We start from the raw sequence: 19,312 nt of genomic DNA on the forward strand, positions 1-19,312 counted from the left end.
TATATAATTTGTTGCACTGAAATTACCAGCCAAAACCGCAACTTTTGTTCTCGCCCGAAATGCTTTTGGAGAACTGAAATCAGAGGTTTAATTAGAGCTTCTCCGATGGCACGCTTTGACTGAATTATATGGATAAACCACAAAAATGTCAAGTTCTTGTTTTTGATTGATAATGATATGGATTCTTAAGATCAATATTTTCGGTTGATGAATGAACAAAACTTCGCTTTCTTCTTTTTAATGTGAAAACAAAGTCTTAAAGGTATAGCGGAGGATTTTCTTCTTCCGGGTGGGTAGTGTATACTATTGGTCCACCTAAGTGTCAATCATTCTGGTGATATGTTTACGTAAGGCCGTTCACACGCTGGCGTGCGCTAAAAGCACATGTTGGGCTTCCCACTGATGCCGCAGTCGCGAAGATTCTACTAGACAGGTAAAGTTTGACATGCTATTTGGAGAAATCCATTTAAAATCACTGCTAGTAGGCGTTCCCTCTCGGTCGGGAGCAAATAGAAATTGGAGAGGGCGGGTCTTTTCTAAAAGTAGGAAAGATCCTCCGCAATACCTTTAAGTTTCAAATTCGGTCAATTTTACTATGCAACTCAAACAATAGGCTAAATGTAGCTTTGGTGCTCTTCTCAAGCGACACAGCGTCTCAAGCGTATACCGGTCATCTCATCTCCTCTATTACAGAACTAATTAAAGATCAATGAAAAGAGGATATGTTAAAAGATACATTACAACTTACCGAAATGTATCATGTCTCATGTAACTGCTCAAGTGTTTCAACAAGATGTTAATAAAACGGCTTGAGAACAATATGGTCACGTAATGTTACATTTACCAAAGAAAGGCCATTCAATGACTACAAACTGGAGCGTCAGCTAGGAAATAATTTAACCATAGAAAAGAGCATTTTGCTAAATATATGCAGCACTGTACATATTCATTATATTTTCGACTTAACCTGTTAGATTTAAGTTCCTTATTTAATTTGAATAAGTCATGAAAACAAGTTATTACAGCCATCGTTTAAATGTTTATATTAGCCAACAAATTGGAGTAGAAACACAATTATATTAAAATGTTTATATAAAGTAGACTACATTTCAAAAGTTTGTGTAACTTTTGATTGTTGAATTTTTAAATAAAGTTTACAGGTGAAACTCAAAAAATTTGAATATCGTGATTTATTTCAGTAATTCAACTTAATATATTATATAGACTCATTACATGCAAAGTGAGATATTTCAAGCCTTTATATGTTCTCCGACGCAGAGTGTAAACCATAGATATACATAATGAAGGCTAGATGTCTTACGGCGGAGTCTCTAACGTCATCACCGGCGGCCATCTTGTCACAGGCAAGCTTTCTGTGGTTCCTGATGTAAGGCGAGTGATCTGTACGAACACAAATCCTCTTATCTCGCTGAAATCTTGACGGATTTACAAACGGTTTGGTTTCTTACAAACGTTATTAACGTGGCTATAATTATGGATGCTTGAACACGTTGAAATATATAACATTATAATTATTCATAAGTACGCAGTGTCATAACTCTGACGTTTATAACAAACCAACCCGCTTGAAAATCGGTAGAAAATTTTGCAAGTTATGGTTATTTAAAAAGTACCTGCACCATTAAAACACAATGTTACAAGTGAGCGAACTGACTGTGACAAGATGGCCGCCAGGTGCGGACGTCGACCTCCATTGGCCAGCAGCGCGGACAAGACATCTAGCCTTTATTATGTATATCTATGGTGTAAACGTCAGCGCCCGAATTCACTCACTTCATTTCGTTCACTCTTTGGAGATATAGTGCACTCAAATGCCATACACTATATACAGGGATTAGTGACTGAGTGAACGAGTGAGCGGTTTCGGACACAGCTCTCAACCGTCCCTTCTTCCTGAGAACCTCTTGCATACTATGTTTGTGTAGTATTATTTAAAACAATATCTATTCATACATGCCATTTAGGGTTGAAGATCTATATGACAATGTCGGATTACATTAAAAGGGACATTTCTATATCAGCACAGTCTCACACTCACATGAACAATGCTGTAGCCTCCTGGGAAAGATCCTACATCACACACTCAAGAATGAGGGAAAAACCCTGAGTTTAAAAAGCCATTTATCTTCTGCACAATCCATTGTGCTATTTTTAGTCAAACCGAAAGGCTTTCCACTGGGAAACAAGCTCTTTGTGCGAAAGATAATAGAAGAGGATTTGATTGTCAAATCCACAACAACAAAAGCACTGATCCGCGTCATTTTTAGATCATTTTATTAGGCTGCCTAGATCACTTGGAAAAGTAATAGCACACCTTTCCTTAAAAAGCCATGCTATTGAACATATCATTCATGTCTGCAGCTCAACAAGTTTAAGGAGTCTGTTGAAAAAGCATGAGCAGTATTTTAAGTGGATTCATCACACACACACACACACACACACACACACACACACACACACACACACACACACACACACACACACACACACACACACACACACACACACACACACACACACACACACACACACACACACACACACACACACACACACACACACACACACACACACACACACACACACACACCTTGAGAAACGTCAGCAGAACGGATGCAGAGACGCTGACAGTTTTGTTCTTAACATCACACACCATCTGCCAAAGCAGCCAAACTCCTCAGTTAACGAGCTCATTTGTGATTTAATCAGGCTGGAAGGTAATTACACACAAACCCTCAAGGCCAGCGATGAATGAAGGCCAGCGGAGAGGTTTCTGTAAGGAGACGTGATTGAATAGATGCCACGAGAAAATGGCTTCCACCTTAAACCTGCAGGAGCCTCTGGTGACGAGTTCAGTGGACATTAGTTTAACGTCGACCTAATATTTATTTTTTCTCATTTGTAAGTCATGTGCAAATGTTAATCTACATGAAAATACAGACATTTGTTTGTAAAGCTATATGAATTAATCTTGACTGAACATAAACTACCAGTCAAAAGTGGGAATAATTAAGACGTTTTAATGCTTTTGAAAGAAGTCTCTTATCCTCACCAAGGCTGCATATATATTTGTTTAGAAATAATATTGTGAAATATTATTACAACTGTTTTCTATTTGATTTTGAATTTATTTGAAAATGTAATTTATTCCTTTAACATTGATAAAAATAACTATAATTAATAACGAGCAAAAGTGAGTATTAGATTTCTGAAGGATCATGTGAGTAATGATGCTGAAGGGTGTAATAAACCATAATATAATAAACGGCTTCAAGTTCAGAACGACGATGAACAGCAGGAGTGTAAAAGACATCCCGATAAATCAAGGATCATTGTCATAACCCTTATCATAAAAACTGATTTTAAACAAAGAAAGAAATACCTTGTGTTCTTACTCCAAAAGGAGGCGGGTAAATGCTGATCTTTGATAGCCGCTTAAAATTCGGATCAAGGAACATGGGAGCTGGTTTTAAAAACCTAGAAGAACAAAAAATAAGAGACAAAGAGAGAGAAGTTAAAACAAGCACGAGTCTCACACGAATCACTCCACAGCCCACATGAGAGAAGGGCTGCGATACCGATAACCGAAAGGATATTTGATAGGATTATGCGGCTCGCATAACCCATAATCCACTGTGTTTATCAGTTCGTAAGAGATGAGCCCTGGAATGTCTGAAGAAGTCCAGCCTAAACTTGACCTTTTCTCAAAACAAGCAGAGACTTATAAGGAGCTGAGCTCGCCAAGATACTCATCATCATCTACAGACGCTAGACTACAGTCAAGATACACTTCTGAAAAAGACGTTAACTACACAATATACAGGTTATTTAAGCAAAATTACAGTTCCCAAATATATACAAAAAGGAATATATGAAAAACTGCATCATGAGACCAACAGACAATTCAGGTGAGACTTCAAAGTTTATTTATTTCAGTAATTCAACTTAAAGGGGCTATGTGGAGTTTACAGCGGCATCTAGCGGTGATGTTTCAGATTGCAACTAATACGTTTACAAGCGAGTGCGAGTACACTTTTTTGTTTGTTTTTTATTATTATGTTTGTGTTGAAGTCTGTGTTGTGCTGGTGGTTTCTTAGTATTAGCAGACTCCCATGTCATAAAGTTGCAGTGTCGTCGCTGTTGAGTGCAAAGTCAGTAGACGAGGCGAGAGGCTCGGGAGCGAGTGACGTCTTGTGGTGCCATCTCAACGAGGCACGAAATCTCTCTCTCGGACCTTTACCATGACTGTTCCCTGCTGGTGGAATGATCTGCCTAACTCAGCCAGAGCTGCTGAGTCTGTAGCCATCTTTAAGAAACTGCTGAAGACGTATCTTTTTCGGCAGCACTTGATCCAGTACTACTAACACTTTCTTATCTATTCTAAAAAAATACAAAATAAAAATTGCGTTGGATTGTACTGTGAAGGGTCATAGCACTTACATACTGTTGTCCTACTGCTAGTTTAATTGCTTCTATGGTTTCTCATTTGTTCTGCTAAATAAATAAATGTAATGTAAATGTAAATGTCAGTCACGGCACTGGATTTTGTGGCAAATCCGACCCGGAGACTTCACATAGAAATACTTGCTTTCAGAGGTAATAGCAAAACCCGCCAAGTGGATCATTTTATTGTGAGATTACAACCCCTTCGCACACAGGCAATAACAAATGGATTAATTTTAGTAGAAAAACTACACATAGCACCTTTAAAAGGTGAAAATAATATATTATATAGACTCATTACATGCAAAGTGAGATATTTCAAGCCTTTATTGGTTATAATGTTGATGATTATGGCTCACAGCTTATGAAAACCCCAAATTCAAAATTAGAATATTGTGAAAAGGTTTTCATAAGCTGTAAACCATAATCATCAAAATTATAATAAATAAAGGCTTGAAATATTTCACTTATTTCATGTAATGAGTCCATATAATATATTAGTTTTACTTTTTAAGTTGAATTACTGAAATAAATGAACTTTTGCATGATATTAAATAATATTTTTTGAGTTACACCTATAACAGGTCTTGAGCAATTCTTAACAAAAAGAATTGTCTTTATTGTTCTGTGCTGTGCAGCACCAACACCTAACATGTTATACAAACAATAATTTATACAGCTAAGTTTCCAGACACAAACCCCACCTGGCAAAGCTGTATTTCATGGAGAAACGCCCGGATTTTGGTCAACATCGTCCACCTGATACAACTATCCACGGCCCAAACTACGCTGAACATTTCACTGGCTGACAAAACAACACCTGAACACTTGTGTCACGTCGCTCACAGCTGGCCGACCCCTGGTGTAATGTGCTAATGACACAGGTGGTGCGCTGGACTCCAGTTCCCATGACCACAATACTCTGCGCTTCTTCACATCCCAGCCGCCTAAGTGAAGGTGACACACACTCCCGCTGTTTCTCACCGGCTCGAACTGAGAAAAGCGTACGCTTGTGAGAAAAGTTAGTGAACCCTTGATGAGTAGCAGGATTATTGCATACAAGACGCCTAAACTATTCATGCCATAATAATGCCAATTTTTTAATGGACCATATTTTCACAGAACTAATGTTGAAAATGAAGGTTTCAGCAGATGTTTGACCTGCTCACAACATACAACAAAGCAGACAGAAAGCGTTTCTTCAGGGCTGGACGTTGACATTTTTGTGGAAACATACATTTTATATCAGGATTATTTGATGAATAGAAAGTTAAAAAGAACATCATTTATTTGAAATATAATATTTTGTAACATTATATCTTTACTTTCACTTTTTAACAATTGAATGTGTCCTTGATTAATAAAAGTATTAGGCCTAATTACTTTTTTTTAAACTATCGACCCCAAATGTTACCTGCATACAATACTTGTATTTATATCTATAACATTATTATTTGTTAGAAAGAAATTCTAAGTCAAGTTAAATTAAATGATGCACTTATGTTTGCGATGTTATTTTTATTAAAAAAAAAAAGTTTATAAAATGTTTGTGTTCAGGAAAATTCTGTGAAATTTGTATAAAATGTGATTTAAATCATTTTTTTTGTATAAAATGTATTGTTCATTGATCTCTTTAAATAGATTTTAACTATATAAGGTCTTCGTGTCATTTGGAGCGACCACTCATCATGTGGTGTGAGTGACCAATAAAAGCAATCACTATATTACATTTAAAATTAAATATCTTATTTCTGTGGCTGAAATATAAATATGCTTAAGTGAATGGTATAAAAAAAAAAAAATTATCAGTTTTATGTGATTTACAGGAAAAATAAGTATGTTAACTAGATTTAAGAAGGCAACTGAAATTATAGAACAAAAATATTAGATTATTATTTACAAAAACTCAAAAGAAATGCTAATAATTTGTTTCTAAACACTTTAATTACTATGAACTTGTAAAATAAATGTTAAGCATGTTAAGGAAATTAATACATTTTAAGATTAAATCACGGTCGCACGACATGACATTTTTTAAGGCTACGGCCAATTCATCTAGATGAAAAAACACTAAAATCACTTGAATTAAATTTTTATATGAATTTGTGTGTAGGCTACACAACATCCTTAATGTTTGAGCAATTGCAACAGGCATTCTTTTTTTTTTCGTATTTTAAAATTGGCCAGTCGAAAATCCTTATACGTCATTGACCCGTATATATAAACTTTAATAAACTGATTATTGTGCCGATACTAGTCAAATGTTGAATAATGTGTTAAATAACGTTCAGGAGTCTTTCCCTCCAGTGACTCAATAATAAAAAATAATAACTTGCAGGACTTTTATTAATAAACAAGCTTGAGATTCACATAGACTCATATTTTGAAATGTCTATGCTTTACTATTAAGAAGCTGCTCATTCAAAAAGATGATGGAGATACTCTTACAACCAAGTACAACCAAAATGTTGCAAAATTGTCCAACATTTTACATTATAAACACCATAGAGTAATAATTTTATTACTTTATGCGTTTTCATGACCTGAACCAGGAACCAGAAAACAAATAATGTCAATTCAGACTCAGCAGAACCAGCAGAAGACATTTCCTTTCTGGTTCTGACACTTAGTTCTTATGCTCTCAAATCCAACCTCAAAGGAGTGAAGAGTCCTGATGATCCATAACCTGTGGTTTATATTAATCTCAGCGGTTCTTGCGGCACAACGAAAGCTTTGCGTGTGAGTCGTGTGCATCAGAAGCGCAGCTCTCTCACGCACTGGGAGCCCAGAGGAGCACAACACTCCCAAAAAAAGATCCTGATGCTAGTGATGCGCTCCGTGGAGTGAAATATGCCTTAAATCAACACATAAAGAGCATTCACTGTGGGGAATCTTCTCAAACACTCAATTATTTAAAAGGGAAATAAATATTTCATTTATGCCACTCTGAGCTCCTCTCAAGAGCATTGCATGGCAAAACATCCTCGCTGTGTAATGGGTTTAAAACAAACTACACAACACGAATGCAGTAATGCTTATAAAAAGAAAGGACAAGTCTTACACACACACACACACACACACAAAAACTGTGATAAGCGTCTATATTTGTTCTCACTCCTGAAAAACATGCAAAGCTGGTTAAAACCAGTTATGACTATTGCATCGCTGGTTAGTTACCAGTATAAGAAATAGTTTGGCCTCTTTCAAGATGATTTCATGGTTTATCTGCAACAATAACCAGTGACTGACCAGCATTGCCGGTGCAAAAACCAATAAAGAAATCTTGCAATTTCTCAGAAAGGTCAACATGAAATCAAATGGACTCTTTCCAGAACTTAATGTCAAAACTATTTTATCATTAGCAGAAGAACGAGGTGCGTGTCTGCATGCGCATTTAATATAATATCTGATATTGTGAACTTTCTGTATTTCACAATGTATGGTGAGATCAGCTTACTTTGGATAGATTAATGTCATCTTGGCCTCTGTATAACCCGGTTTACACTCTCCTTTACTGAGGTTACCATATTTATACTGCAGCTCCAGGGGCCTGTGAACCAACGACAGAAGAACAACTTGAATGCAAAGGACAAGATAAGAGGATAACACAGAAAATCCTTGAACCTTTAGGATCAGGCATATGGTGGCCCCAAAAATATTTGGACCCCTCTGTCACTCTTAAAATGTGAATGTCATTGCATAATCAGATGTCACAGGAAGTGGCAATGTTGCACAAGACCAACCGGTCTTGTAGTGGATGTATGAGGTCAGGTGTTCAGAAGTTCACAGAGGTGTTTTTGCACAGTGACCATCACATTTACTATGAACACGTTCCTCTAACGGTTCACAACCAGTGTCACAATACTATGCGTGTTCATTTTCAACACTACATTCAATGCTTTGCTACTTTAAATCAAACTTCCTTTTGTGAATTGAGATTGTGCCGTCTTTAAATCACAAAAAATGCATGACTTAAGTGTCCAAATATTTTTGTGGCCATCAAAATAACCAAAATGACAGGAGGGTTGTATTTCCCAACTAGTACTATTCAAAAGTTTAGGGCGTCACGATAAAAAAAAAAAATGTTTTAATTCAGCATGGGTGTATTACATTGATCAAAAGTGACAGTAAATATTTTCTATTCATTAAGGATCCTGATCACGGTTTCCACAAAAAATATGAAGCAGCATAACGTTTAAATCAGCATATTATAATGATTTCTGAAGGATCATGTGACACTGAATACTGGAGGAATGATGCTGAAAAATGAAAACGTTATTTTAAATTTGAATACTACTATACAATATTAATGTTTTTACTGTATTTTTGATCAAATAAATGCTGATTTTATTTTCAAAAACATTAAAAATCTTACCGACCCCAAACTTTTGAACAGTAGTGTAAACAACTTAACTGGTTCTAGTTATCACAACCACATCATTTTGTGAAATCTAAAACATGCACAATACAGATTTAACTCGATAGATGGTTGCAAGTTAATTGAACATAACATTTAATTCCTAGAAAAATCAGGGGAATTAATAAAAAAAAAATTTATTAGTAGATAATTAATTTTCCTGGGAATGAATCAACTTCTTATTGGTCATATTAACATCCATAAAACGAAACTAGATGAATCTTACTATATGCTTTGTGGTCTGGAGAGAAGGGAAAGCAGATGTGGAGATGTACAGCGATAAAGGCTGTGCGACCACATGACAACCTGTTTGAGGAGTAGTTTATTTTATATAAGCGCCAGTATAAACCCACTAATTCACAGGCCGGCAAATGGAAACTTTCTAGTAAGTTTACATCAATACTGAGAGTGCTGGACACATAAAGATGACCTGTTGACAGTGCCATTTATACAGGTGGGCGTTAATGGTAATAAGAGAGGTCGAGCCATGTTTTATTTCGGGTAAACGGACCTCCCATATAGATACAATCAGGACTGTTAAATCAGAAAGGCTGGATGAGAGCCAAGACATCATTCTTTAAAAATGCTTTAGGGCGCCATTCATTATCCGTCCAAAGTAAAGCTCAAATAAACAACAGGCCAAGTTATTAAGAGAGACAAATTGCTGGACAGTACAGGCCAAAGTGAACTCAAACATACATGCATACTTTAAAGATCTGTTACAAAACCTAGTGAGCAGCCTTGCCCTACATAGGCAACACCCTAATAATATTATTATAATAGACAACAATTCAGTGTGTCATACAAATAGCGCATCTTCATGAGTGCAACTGTATGTTAAAACACATAGGCTTGTATTACTTTGTAACCTGAACTCCATGATTATATGAAACATGTAAGCATCATATGTTATAGCATTATTTATGCACATGTGGTAACTAGTGAAACACTTTCAAAACTAAAGTTTAATAATCAATTAATTAATCAAATGTATTTAATAAATCAACAATGGAGTAAAAACTAAACGAGTTGTAAATAAAGTTTTAAATTGCATGAACAATTATGTTTCTACTCCAATTCGTTTTTGAAATATAAACATTTGAACTGTGACTGTTATCATAAAAAGATGCATAAAAATAAACATTTTGGGTGAAATAGTCCATTTAAATTAGACTAAATTTTTTTTTTTTGCCATTTAATGACTTATGTAAAACACAATAGAATAAAAACATCAATTAATTAACCAAATGTATTTAATAAATCAACACTCGAGTAAAAACTAAAGATTTAAATTGCATGAACAATTATGTTTCTACTCCAATTTATTGTTGAAATATAAACATTTGAACTGTGGCTGTGATTTTAAAAAAAGCATAACATTTAAATTAGACTAAAAAATGGTTTGCATCGCTTTTTGCCATTTAATGACTTGTATGTAAAACCAATGGATTTTCATTTTGAGCAGACTTTCTGGGATTTCCTTAGCAAAATATGTGATGCTATTTTAAATAGTGGCATCATTTGACTAACAACTTTTCTCGTTAGGAGTGTGTGTAGAAATGCTGCCTATGTAGAAAGCTCATTCGGTTTTGGCACAGAACCTTACGCTCATGGAGAACACACACACACACTTAATGTGTTACTTACAGTTTTCTGTCGAGCTTGGTAACGAATCCCTGCTTGTCGTACTCTAAAGAAAGAAATACAATAAATCAGTTTATAACCTGCCAAGAGAAAAGAGAAAAGGTATATATATATATATATATATATATATATATATATATATATATATATAGAGAGAGAGAGAGAGAGAGAGAGAGAGAGAGAGAGAGAGAGAGAGAGAGATAGTGAGAGATAGAGAGAGAGAGAGATAGAGATAGAGAGAGATAGAGAGAGAGAGATGCAGTGTGTTAATGCCAGTGTGCCAATAGGAAGGGATGGAAATATTTTGGCAGAAGTTAAAATCTGTTGTTAAGGAAAGGGAGAGATTACTCTTGTAGTTAAACAGACAGAAACGTGAGAGGCTGCTTAACTCTGCATAGATCAACATAGGCGGTACGTTTTTGACAGTTAGTAGCACAAAAAACAATATTAACACAAAATTGTACATGTATCTTCAGCTAAACTGCATTGGCGATCTGCATTTACTCTGAATAGCTAGGAAGCGTAAATGCAAACACAGCAGAGCACATTTTTTTGCACAATGCAAGTACGCATATCATTTTAGCCTTAGTAGAGCAATAGTTTTAAAAGAATCTTGATTAGATAGCTGGTTAAAGTCAATGTGTTATAGAAATTGGACTTGTAATTTCTTAGTAAAAAATGACTGGCGAGCGATGAATGAAGGAAAGTCACATAAAAACTGAATTAAGCAACTACACCAGGAATGTGCACTTGCAACGCATGTACTTGCATTATGTATGTTTCTGGCCAAACACTTTATAGACTTTAAACGGGACCTAATATGCAAAATTCACTTTTACATGGTGTTTGAACGAATGCATGTCGCCACTCGCCAGTGTGTGTTCACCACCACCCTACAAGAGTAAAAATCCCCCCACTCCTTCTGTTATATTGACTATAAATCATACATAGTTTCTGAAAATGAGACGTTTGTGGTTTCTATACAGTGTGACGTCACAATATAACAGACCCCGCCATGACTGGTGACCGAAACACGATAATGTCACTATGTGACAATGTTATGTTGGCTGTGTCAATGAACACATGATTCAATTTTCAGTTCCACTGCGCTACTTTTCCATTGCTTTTATGTGATCGCACTAGACGGATGCGTTTGGCCGTCGCACTCGTGTCTCGCGCAGGAAACGGCGTTCTAGAAACGCAGCGCTCAAGTGAAAAGAAGCTTAACTTTTAAAAAACGCATCTTGACACCTTGCGTTTTACATTGCCCACATCTTATGTTATTAAACGCAAAGACACGCTTTGTGTGTGAATTGTACAAGGTCCGTGGTGCACGTTTACATAGAAAATAATGGAAAAATTACAACAAAGTGTCAAATTGTATGTATTTTCAGGTGTATGATTTTGTTGTTGTTTTTTTTCGGCACACTGTGGTTTTTGAAAGTGCTCTAGAAATAAAGCAGCGAAGTGGAATGCAAAAACGCGTTCTGTGGAAACGGCTCCGTACGGTTTCTCCCGTTTCATCACCAGATGCAAAGGCACCGCCCTCTTCTGGAAAGGGGGGCGGGGAGCAGCGGCAGCTCATTTGCATTTAAAGGGATAGTTCACCCAAAAATAAAAAGTCTGTCATGTAATCAGCCAACAGTGGTGGGGCACCATTGACTTCCAAAGTATTTTTTATTCTTCTAAGGAAGTCACTGGGGAACAGAAACTTACTCATATTCTTCAAAATAACTTTTTTTTGTGTTCAGCAGAGAAAAAGAAATTCGTACAGCTTTGGAACGACATGTACTTATGACACTTCTTTAGATGTTCTTTAAAAAGTGTGATATGACAAATCAGGTGTGTAAACATTTTTCTTAGTAATTTTAGTAATGTGTTTTGGGTATTGTGTGCATAAGACTGATATGACACCTTCATGTCATGAATATGAAGGATGTTTAATACACGTTTATGATAACTTCCATTAAGTGTCATTCGCTCAATTATGACATTTATAAATCAAATATGACATTGACTAAGATGTCTTTGTTATGACAACTTGACATAAACCAACACATCATAACCTGTCAGTGTCTTTGTCATGACAACTTGACATTACCAAGACAACCTGTCATAAATATGTCTGAAAATGATTAATGATCAAACTCAAAAACCCACTTAGCTTTATGGTTAACATTACATTAAACTGTCATGTGATTGGTTTTGACATAGGCTGTCATGAGGTCATCATAACTGTGTCAGGAATATTTTTGGACCTCAACTACAGTGGTACAAATTTAATTTGTCATTAAAATGTCATTAAGTGGTTTCTTAAGTTATAATTAATCTGCTATGTCATGTTTATGACATATTTATGACAATTTATGTTGTCTTGGTAATGTCAAGTAGTCATGACAAAGACACTGACAGGTTATGATGTATTGGTTTATGTCAAGTTGTCATAACAAAGACATCTTAGTCAATGTCATATTTGCATTAAAAATGTCATAATTGAGCGAATGACACTTAATGGCAGTTGTCATAAACATGCATAAAACCTCCTTGATATTCATGATGTTTTATGTCAGTCTTATGCACACCCCTTCAAGTAAAGTGTTCCCGAAAATATCTATAAATTAGCAATGTTGCTATAATCCGGCTTGTTTACATTGTGTATTTTGTACAAATGTTCATTAACATGCTTTGTCCCTATCAAATAAAAACAAACTAAATATAAAAAACATGAAGGTGAGTAAATGACAGAATTTTCATTTATGAGTGAACTAATCATTTAAAGAGACACACACGAAAACAGTGTTTTTTTCCCCCGGCTGGTATAATAAATGATCTGTGGGGTTTTTGAGCTGAAACTTCACAGACACATTCTGGGAATAGCTAAGACTTATATTACATCTTGTAAAGAGAGGCATAATAGGTCCCATTTAAAAGAAACTACGTACAATCAGACAATCATTAAAAACATGAAATATTGATTGGTGTTGGAATTTATTTGTGTGAGAATAAAAAGAGCATTTTCATATTTCATCACAGAATGACAAGTAAGACGTGCAATCAGAACTAAAAAAAAAAAACATCTTTATGAAGTTGCGTAATAAAATGAAAAAGATTAAAAATCATGTTTATAAAGGCCTGACTGCCATCAAGCAACATTATACTGCATAGTTAACTGAACCAAGTAATAATGCTTCATAACCCAAGAAGAACCGTGACGTGATGCCATCATGTTGAGAGAAGGATATTACAGAGATTTGTTCCTTTCCAACAAACGGAAACCCTGAAAAAAACAACAAGTCAAGACCAATTTTGATCAAATAACCTCAGAAAGAAAGAGTGAAAGCAGAGCTGAGACAGGAGAAAGCACATGATGCTCGTCTGGCCGCCGCATTAGTGAGCGTCGCAGCGTTAGTGTTAGTTCACAGCAGAGATCCCTGCGCAGGGAGCCTTACAAAGATCACAGTGCTTCTGTCAGCTACCTGCTATCACGGCGTGTGTGTGTGTGTGTGTGTGTGTGTGTAGGAATATTATGGGTCAAAGGCTCTACTGACAGCATCTGTGACATGCTGACACATCTAATGTCTGTCTTTGAAAAAGTGCAATAGGTGTGTATTTTAAATGTTTATACCTGCATTACTGTGAACATATTTGTTTAAACACCAGGGAAGTATTTGCAGGTCACAGATACTTAACTTTAATCTTAGTGGAAACATAACTTTGTTAATGATTTAATCATTATCACTACATTTATTGTTATTTCAACATTAGTTGTAGTAGTATCATTACTGTAATATTTGTTTTTTAGATTTTAATATGGGAAACATTGTAATAATGCCATTTACAATAGATAAATGTTAAGTAGAAATCATAAAACATTTCAGTTTGATTACTTTTTTCAATGGGTTTTCACCAGTGCTTGATCTGGCAAAAGAAAATATTATTATAGGCCTAAAAACAGAAAAATATAAATCTTTATTACTTTCTCATTAAGTCAGACAGAAGCACATGACAAGTCTTTGTAATTGATTTTCAGGGGGATTCTCCTCAAGCTCTAGAAACGCAACGGAGAAGCTTCATAATGTTGGGAGATTAAATCCTTTATTAAGTTTTGGACTAGGTTGCTTGAAAAAAATAAGCATTTTTCTCAAAAATATATATGTACATATAACATACATGCATTATATATATATATGAAGACTTCAGATGCAGAAGCCTCTAAGTGCCATCTGAAATTTTCTTCTAAAATTAGCATTTTATCAAGCTTGTATATTTAAGTTCAGTCATTTCCCTTTAATGACAATTAATAGGTAATTTTCATTGCCATTAAAGTTAAATAACTGAGTATAAACATACAAGCTTGATAAAAATGCTCATTTAGAAGAAAATTTCAGATGGCACTTAGAGGCTGAAGAAGTCTTCATATATATATATATATATATATATATATATATATATATATATATATATACACACATATATAAACATATACATATTATATATATATATATATATATATATATATATATATATATATATATATATATATATATATATAGTTTTACATAAATGTTCGAAAGTTTGGAGTCCGTAAGATTTTTTTTAAAGAAATGAATACTCTTATTCAGTAAGGATGCATTAAATTTATAAAATTACAGTAAAGAAAAGTAATGTTACAAACTATTAAATTCTAAATTAATGCGCATTCTTTGCACAACTTTCTATTAATCAAAGAATCCTGAAAAAAAAAGTATCAGTTTCCACAAAAATATGGAGCAGCACAACGGTTTTCAACATTGATAATAATCAGAAATGTTTCTTGATAAATTAAAATGGTAAAATATATTAAACTGGTGAATGGTTATTTTAAATAAATAATACAATATTACTTATACGGTAATACAATATATTTTGTTCAAATAAATGCATAAGACTCTTATTAAAAAATCTTACTGACCCCAAACTACTGAACGTGTATGTGAATATAAATATTAGGGCTGGGTAAAATAATGGATTTCTCGATTTTAATCGATTCTTAATTTAATCTTTTTTCAGTTGATAAATGAACAGAACATTTACAGCGTCTTCCATCAATAATCTTTGAGCTTTGTTACCTTTGATATGAAACAAAGTCGCAGATTTTCATTTAAATAATAAATAGCATTTTGGTGCTCTTTATTGTGGCGTGACAGATCGCTGTAGCGCTTCAGTTCAAGAGATTATCAGCACGTGGACCGATCAACTCTTCCGCTTAAAGGGGTGGTTGATTATGATTTCACTTTTCTAACTTTAGTTAGTGTGTAATGTTGCTGTGTGATCATAAACAACATCTGCAAAGTTACAGCGCTCAAAGTTCAAAGCAAAGTGAGATATTTGCTTTTAAAGAAATTGCTTTTTAAGGACTACAACAAACGGCTGGTAGGAACTACACGACATTCCTGCCTGATTAGTGACATCACAAACCCTAGAAATTTACATAAACCCCGCCCCCTGAACACGATTTATAGATTATCAAGACAGAATATGCTAATCAATTACTATTACGGTTTGAACATAAAAGGCTAAAAGTTTTAGAAATGTTCAGTGCATGTGTGTGTGAGGTAAAAGGACACAAGCTCGATGCTCCGCCCCCTGTGCCGGGAGTAGCAGCTCATTTGCATTTAAAGGGACAGACACAAAAACGCTGCGTTTTTGCTCACTGAAGCCATTCAATGACCATACATTTTTCCTATAATATATGCACCATATTACATTATCTATTTTATTTTTAGTGTTCTTCAATGCATGTTTGAATAAATCCTGCAATTGTTTATATTTCAAAAAATGAATTGGAGTAGAAACATAATTATGTAATTATACAGGATTATAACTTTATTAAACTTCCGGGTGTGCAATTTAGTGTTTGCAAACAAATCAGTTAATTACCCTTCAATGTTATAGTAATGTACCAGCTGACTCCCTGTATAGTTTACAGCACTATTTGAGATTTTTTTTCCTACTGTACGTACATGATGTATATCCAGATTAATTAATATCGAATCGAATCATGAAAATTGTGTCAATACCCAGCCCTAATAAAAAAGAATAATAATATGTATATGCACACACAAGCATTAAAACAAATGTATGCACAAAGACCCTGTGACAACTAACCCCGGTCTCCATCATAATGCAATTATACAGAGTAAACTGAATCTCCCAACATTAACGTAGGGTATGATATAGGATGAACCTCTACCTGAAACTACTAAACGTCCCACGGAGTGTAAACTATCCAAAGCAGCCTCTGAAACACAAGAGTGTGAGTTCAGCATACAGAAGGCACGTCATCACCTCAGATGCTTTCAGTGTCTCTGTAAACTCCCGGACTCGAGTGATGACAGCAGATCTGGCCCATTAACATCTCACACACGTGTTAGCAGTTCAAACAACCAATACACTGCAACTACACCAAACAAACCGGCCTGCAAAGAGTGCAATACACAGGCTCATGTACACAATGCATTCATATGTAAAGCAATCAGGTCCGTGAATGAGAAACTGCACAAAGGTTTGTCATCTGTAGTTCCTAAAACTATGAAAATGCAAAATGCATACATTTAAAGTCAGCTAATAAACCAATTTAGCTGTAACATGGTTAATACTTAATGTGTGATACATGACTTTAACAAGTTTCTGCTAAATACTTTACATTTGTTTAGTAGACACACATACATTGTATAAGTGTATCATATGTGCATTTCTATACATAAAAAAAAGTAAGGACAGCAGTTGAAATGAGATGAATATGACACCGCATGTGAGCTTCTGCAATATGGTGACCTCGAGAAAACCTCAAGAATGTCAAAGGACAAATATAAAGATCAAGCTTTGATTAGACTATTATTCTAAAATATGGAAAATAGTAATAATCATAAATGTGTTCTGCAGAGTTGGTGATTGTTTATCAACACTTCTCTTGTAGTCTGTCAGTTTTATCTGTTGGACTCCATCAAATCTAATCAATTCTAGCCTCACCAACTCAACATTTTCTAGTGACTGGTGACATCTACATTTTTCAATTCTGCAAATTTAATCATATTTCAATTTGCAGAATTTCACTTGGGCCAATTGAAAAATTTGTGACCAGTCACTAGAAAATGGAGTTGGGGAGGGTAGAATTTTTTTACAGTGCATCAAATCTAATAAAACGGTTTGAAAGTTGTGCCAAACATCCAGAATAAAACAGTAAAGAACAAAATGAATTCTGAGGTTCAGTCAAGTGTTTCTGCCAGGTGGGAGGGAAGGAAGAAGATTCTCAGAAAAACACCATATTCGAAAGAGGAACGTGTGAAAACCTGCAGCGACGCTAGCACAACCTGTGTGTGATTGTGAGCAGAGAAAAGCTGACTTCCTGTTCTTGCACATGTGAGATTATGAATTAGACAAGTTACATGGTAAGCATTAAGCAATATGGTAGCATTTTGTGGTTAAATTTTAGAGTGACGCGGCCTGGTTAAAGAGAAAATATCCTGAAGCTTTTGTCTGTTGTTTGAGCCAAAAAGCAAAATGCAACAGAATTACTAACAAATGCTGATCAGTCTCAGTTAAAGAGATTATTCCCAGTTCCACTGTATGTTTAAACACAAAGGTTTTCATTACTCGTCATCACTTTGTTACCCGAACTCCACAAATGGTTATACAAAACATAAAATCAAAGTGCATTTATACGGTAACACCTACATTAACTGGTTTATATGATGTAATAAACCACTAGTCATTCTAGTCTCTTTAATGTAATAACGGCACATGTTTACTCATGCCGTTTAGTCAAACCAAGAGCTGGTCACAATTTGACTCGATAGTATCAGAAAGGTTGATAAGAGCCGATATGTATAGATACGCGTTTCTGGTTTTGAATTATCACAAACATGAGTGACATCTGCCATTTCATCTTGACCGATTCTCTTACATACATTTATTTATTTATGATACAATATACACTGGGGTAAGTAAGATGTTTAATGAATACTATTATTCAGCAAAAAAAATGCATTAAATTGATCAAAAGTGAAAACTTTTATAAAGTTACAAAATATTTCTACATTTTTAAACTGCTGTTCTATTGAACTTTCTATTCATCAAAGAATCCTGAAAAATATAATGTATCAGTTTCCACAAACATATTATTAAGCAGGAAAAACTCTTTAGAATATTGATAATAATCAGAAATGTTTCTTGAGCACAAATCATCATATTATACTGATTTCTGAAGGATCATGTGACACTGAAGACTGGAGACTTCAGCTTTGATCACAGGAATACATAGAAAAATGTTTTTTTAAATAAATGTGACTATTACATGTTTCACAGGTGAGCATAAAATCATTCTTACAAACCAGTGTACTTTGTTGTTAACTATTAATATAAGTTATAGTTACAGTAGTTATGTAATGAATCTGATTTGAGATTTGAGGTGGAGATGATACGAGATACCACAGGTTCTGTTTTTACACAGTGACATTAGATCGGGGCAGTGCTGCGTTACGCCTGTGAAACTACGCTCATGAAACCAAAACGGTTAACAGCTGCACATCTACAAGCTGCCTTTGGGGTGAAGAAGAGACAATCATAGATCTCTCTAAACAAACATGTGCTAGGTAGTATTAAGCATGTCATAGCAATAATCAGTTTGTGTATCATTTTGCCTTCAAAGCTGACCATTTTTTGGCTTGCTGGCTACTTTTATTTGGCTGACTCCAGGAGGAGAATACGGTCAGTGATGATGATGATGATGGGGTCTTTAGCTCCCCC

The 19,312-nt window shown here is 35.0% G+C and overlaps 1 protein-coding gene across 9 annotated transcripts in view; it reads right to left on the reverse strand.

The window, feature by feature from the left end:
• Positions 1–19,312, reverse strand: part of st3gal3a (ST3 beta-galactoside alpha-2,3-sialyltransferase 3a) — a 45,272-nt gene that overhangs the window by 18,695 nt on the left and 7,265 nt on the right. For 2 of the 9 annotated variants that reach the window (XM_079629266.1, XM_079629265.1), the window contains 5 exons: positions 16,758–16,805; positions 13,722–13,802; positions 10,529–10,571; positions 7,922–8,014; positions 3,404–3,498 (listed from right to left, as the gene is read on the reverse strand). In XM_079629266.1, the coding sequence (XP_079485392.1) occupies positions 3,404–3,498; positions 7,922–8,014; positions 10,529–10,571; positions 13,722–13,802; positions 16,758–16,805 (360 nt within the window). The remainder of the gene's footprint in view (positions 1–3,403; positions 3,499–7,921; positions 8,015–10,528; positions 10,572–13,721; positions 13,803–16,757; positions 16,806–19,312) is intronic. The other 7 variants (XM_079629270.1, XM_079629269.1, XM_079629273.1 and 4 more) reach the window with 5 other exon arrangements.

This window comes from Phoxinus phoxinus (genome assembly GCF_949152265.1).
Source record: "Phoxinus phoxinus genome assembly, chromosome: 11".
Taxonomy (NCBI): Eukaryota; Metazoa; Chordata; class Actinopteri; order Cypriniformes; family Leuciscidae; genus Phoxinus; species Phoxinus phoxinus.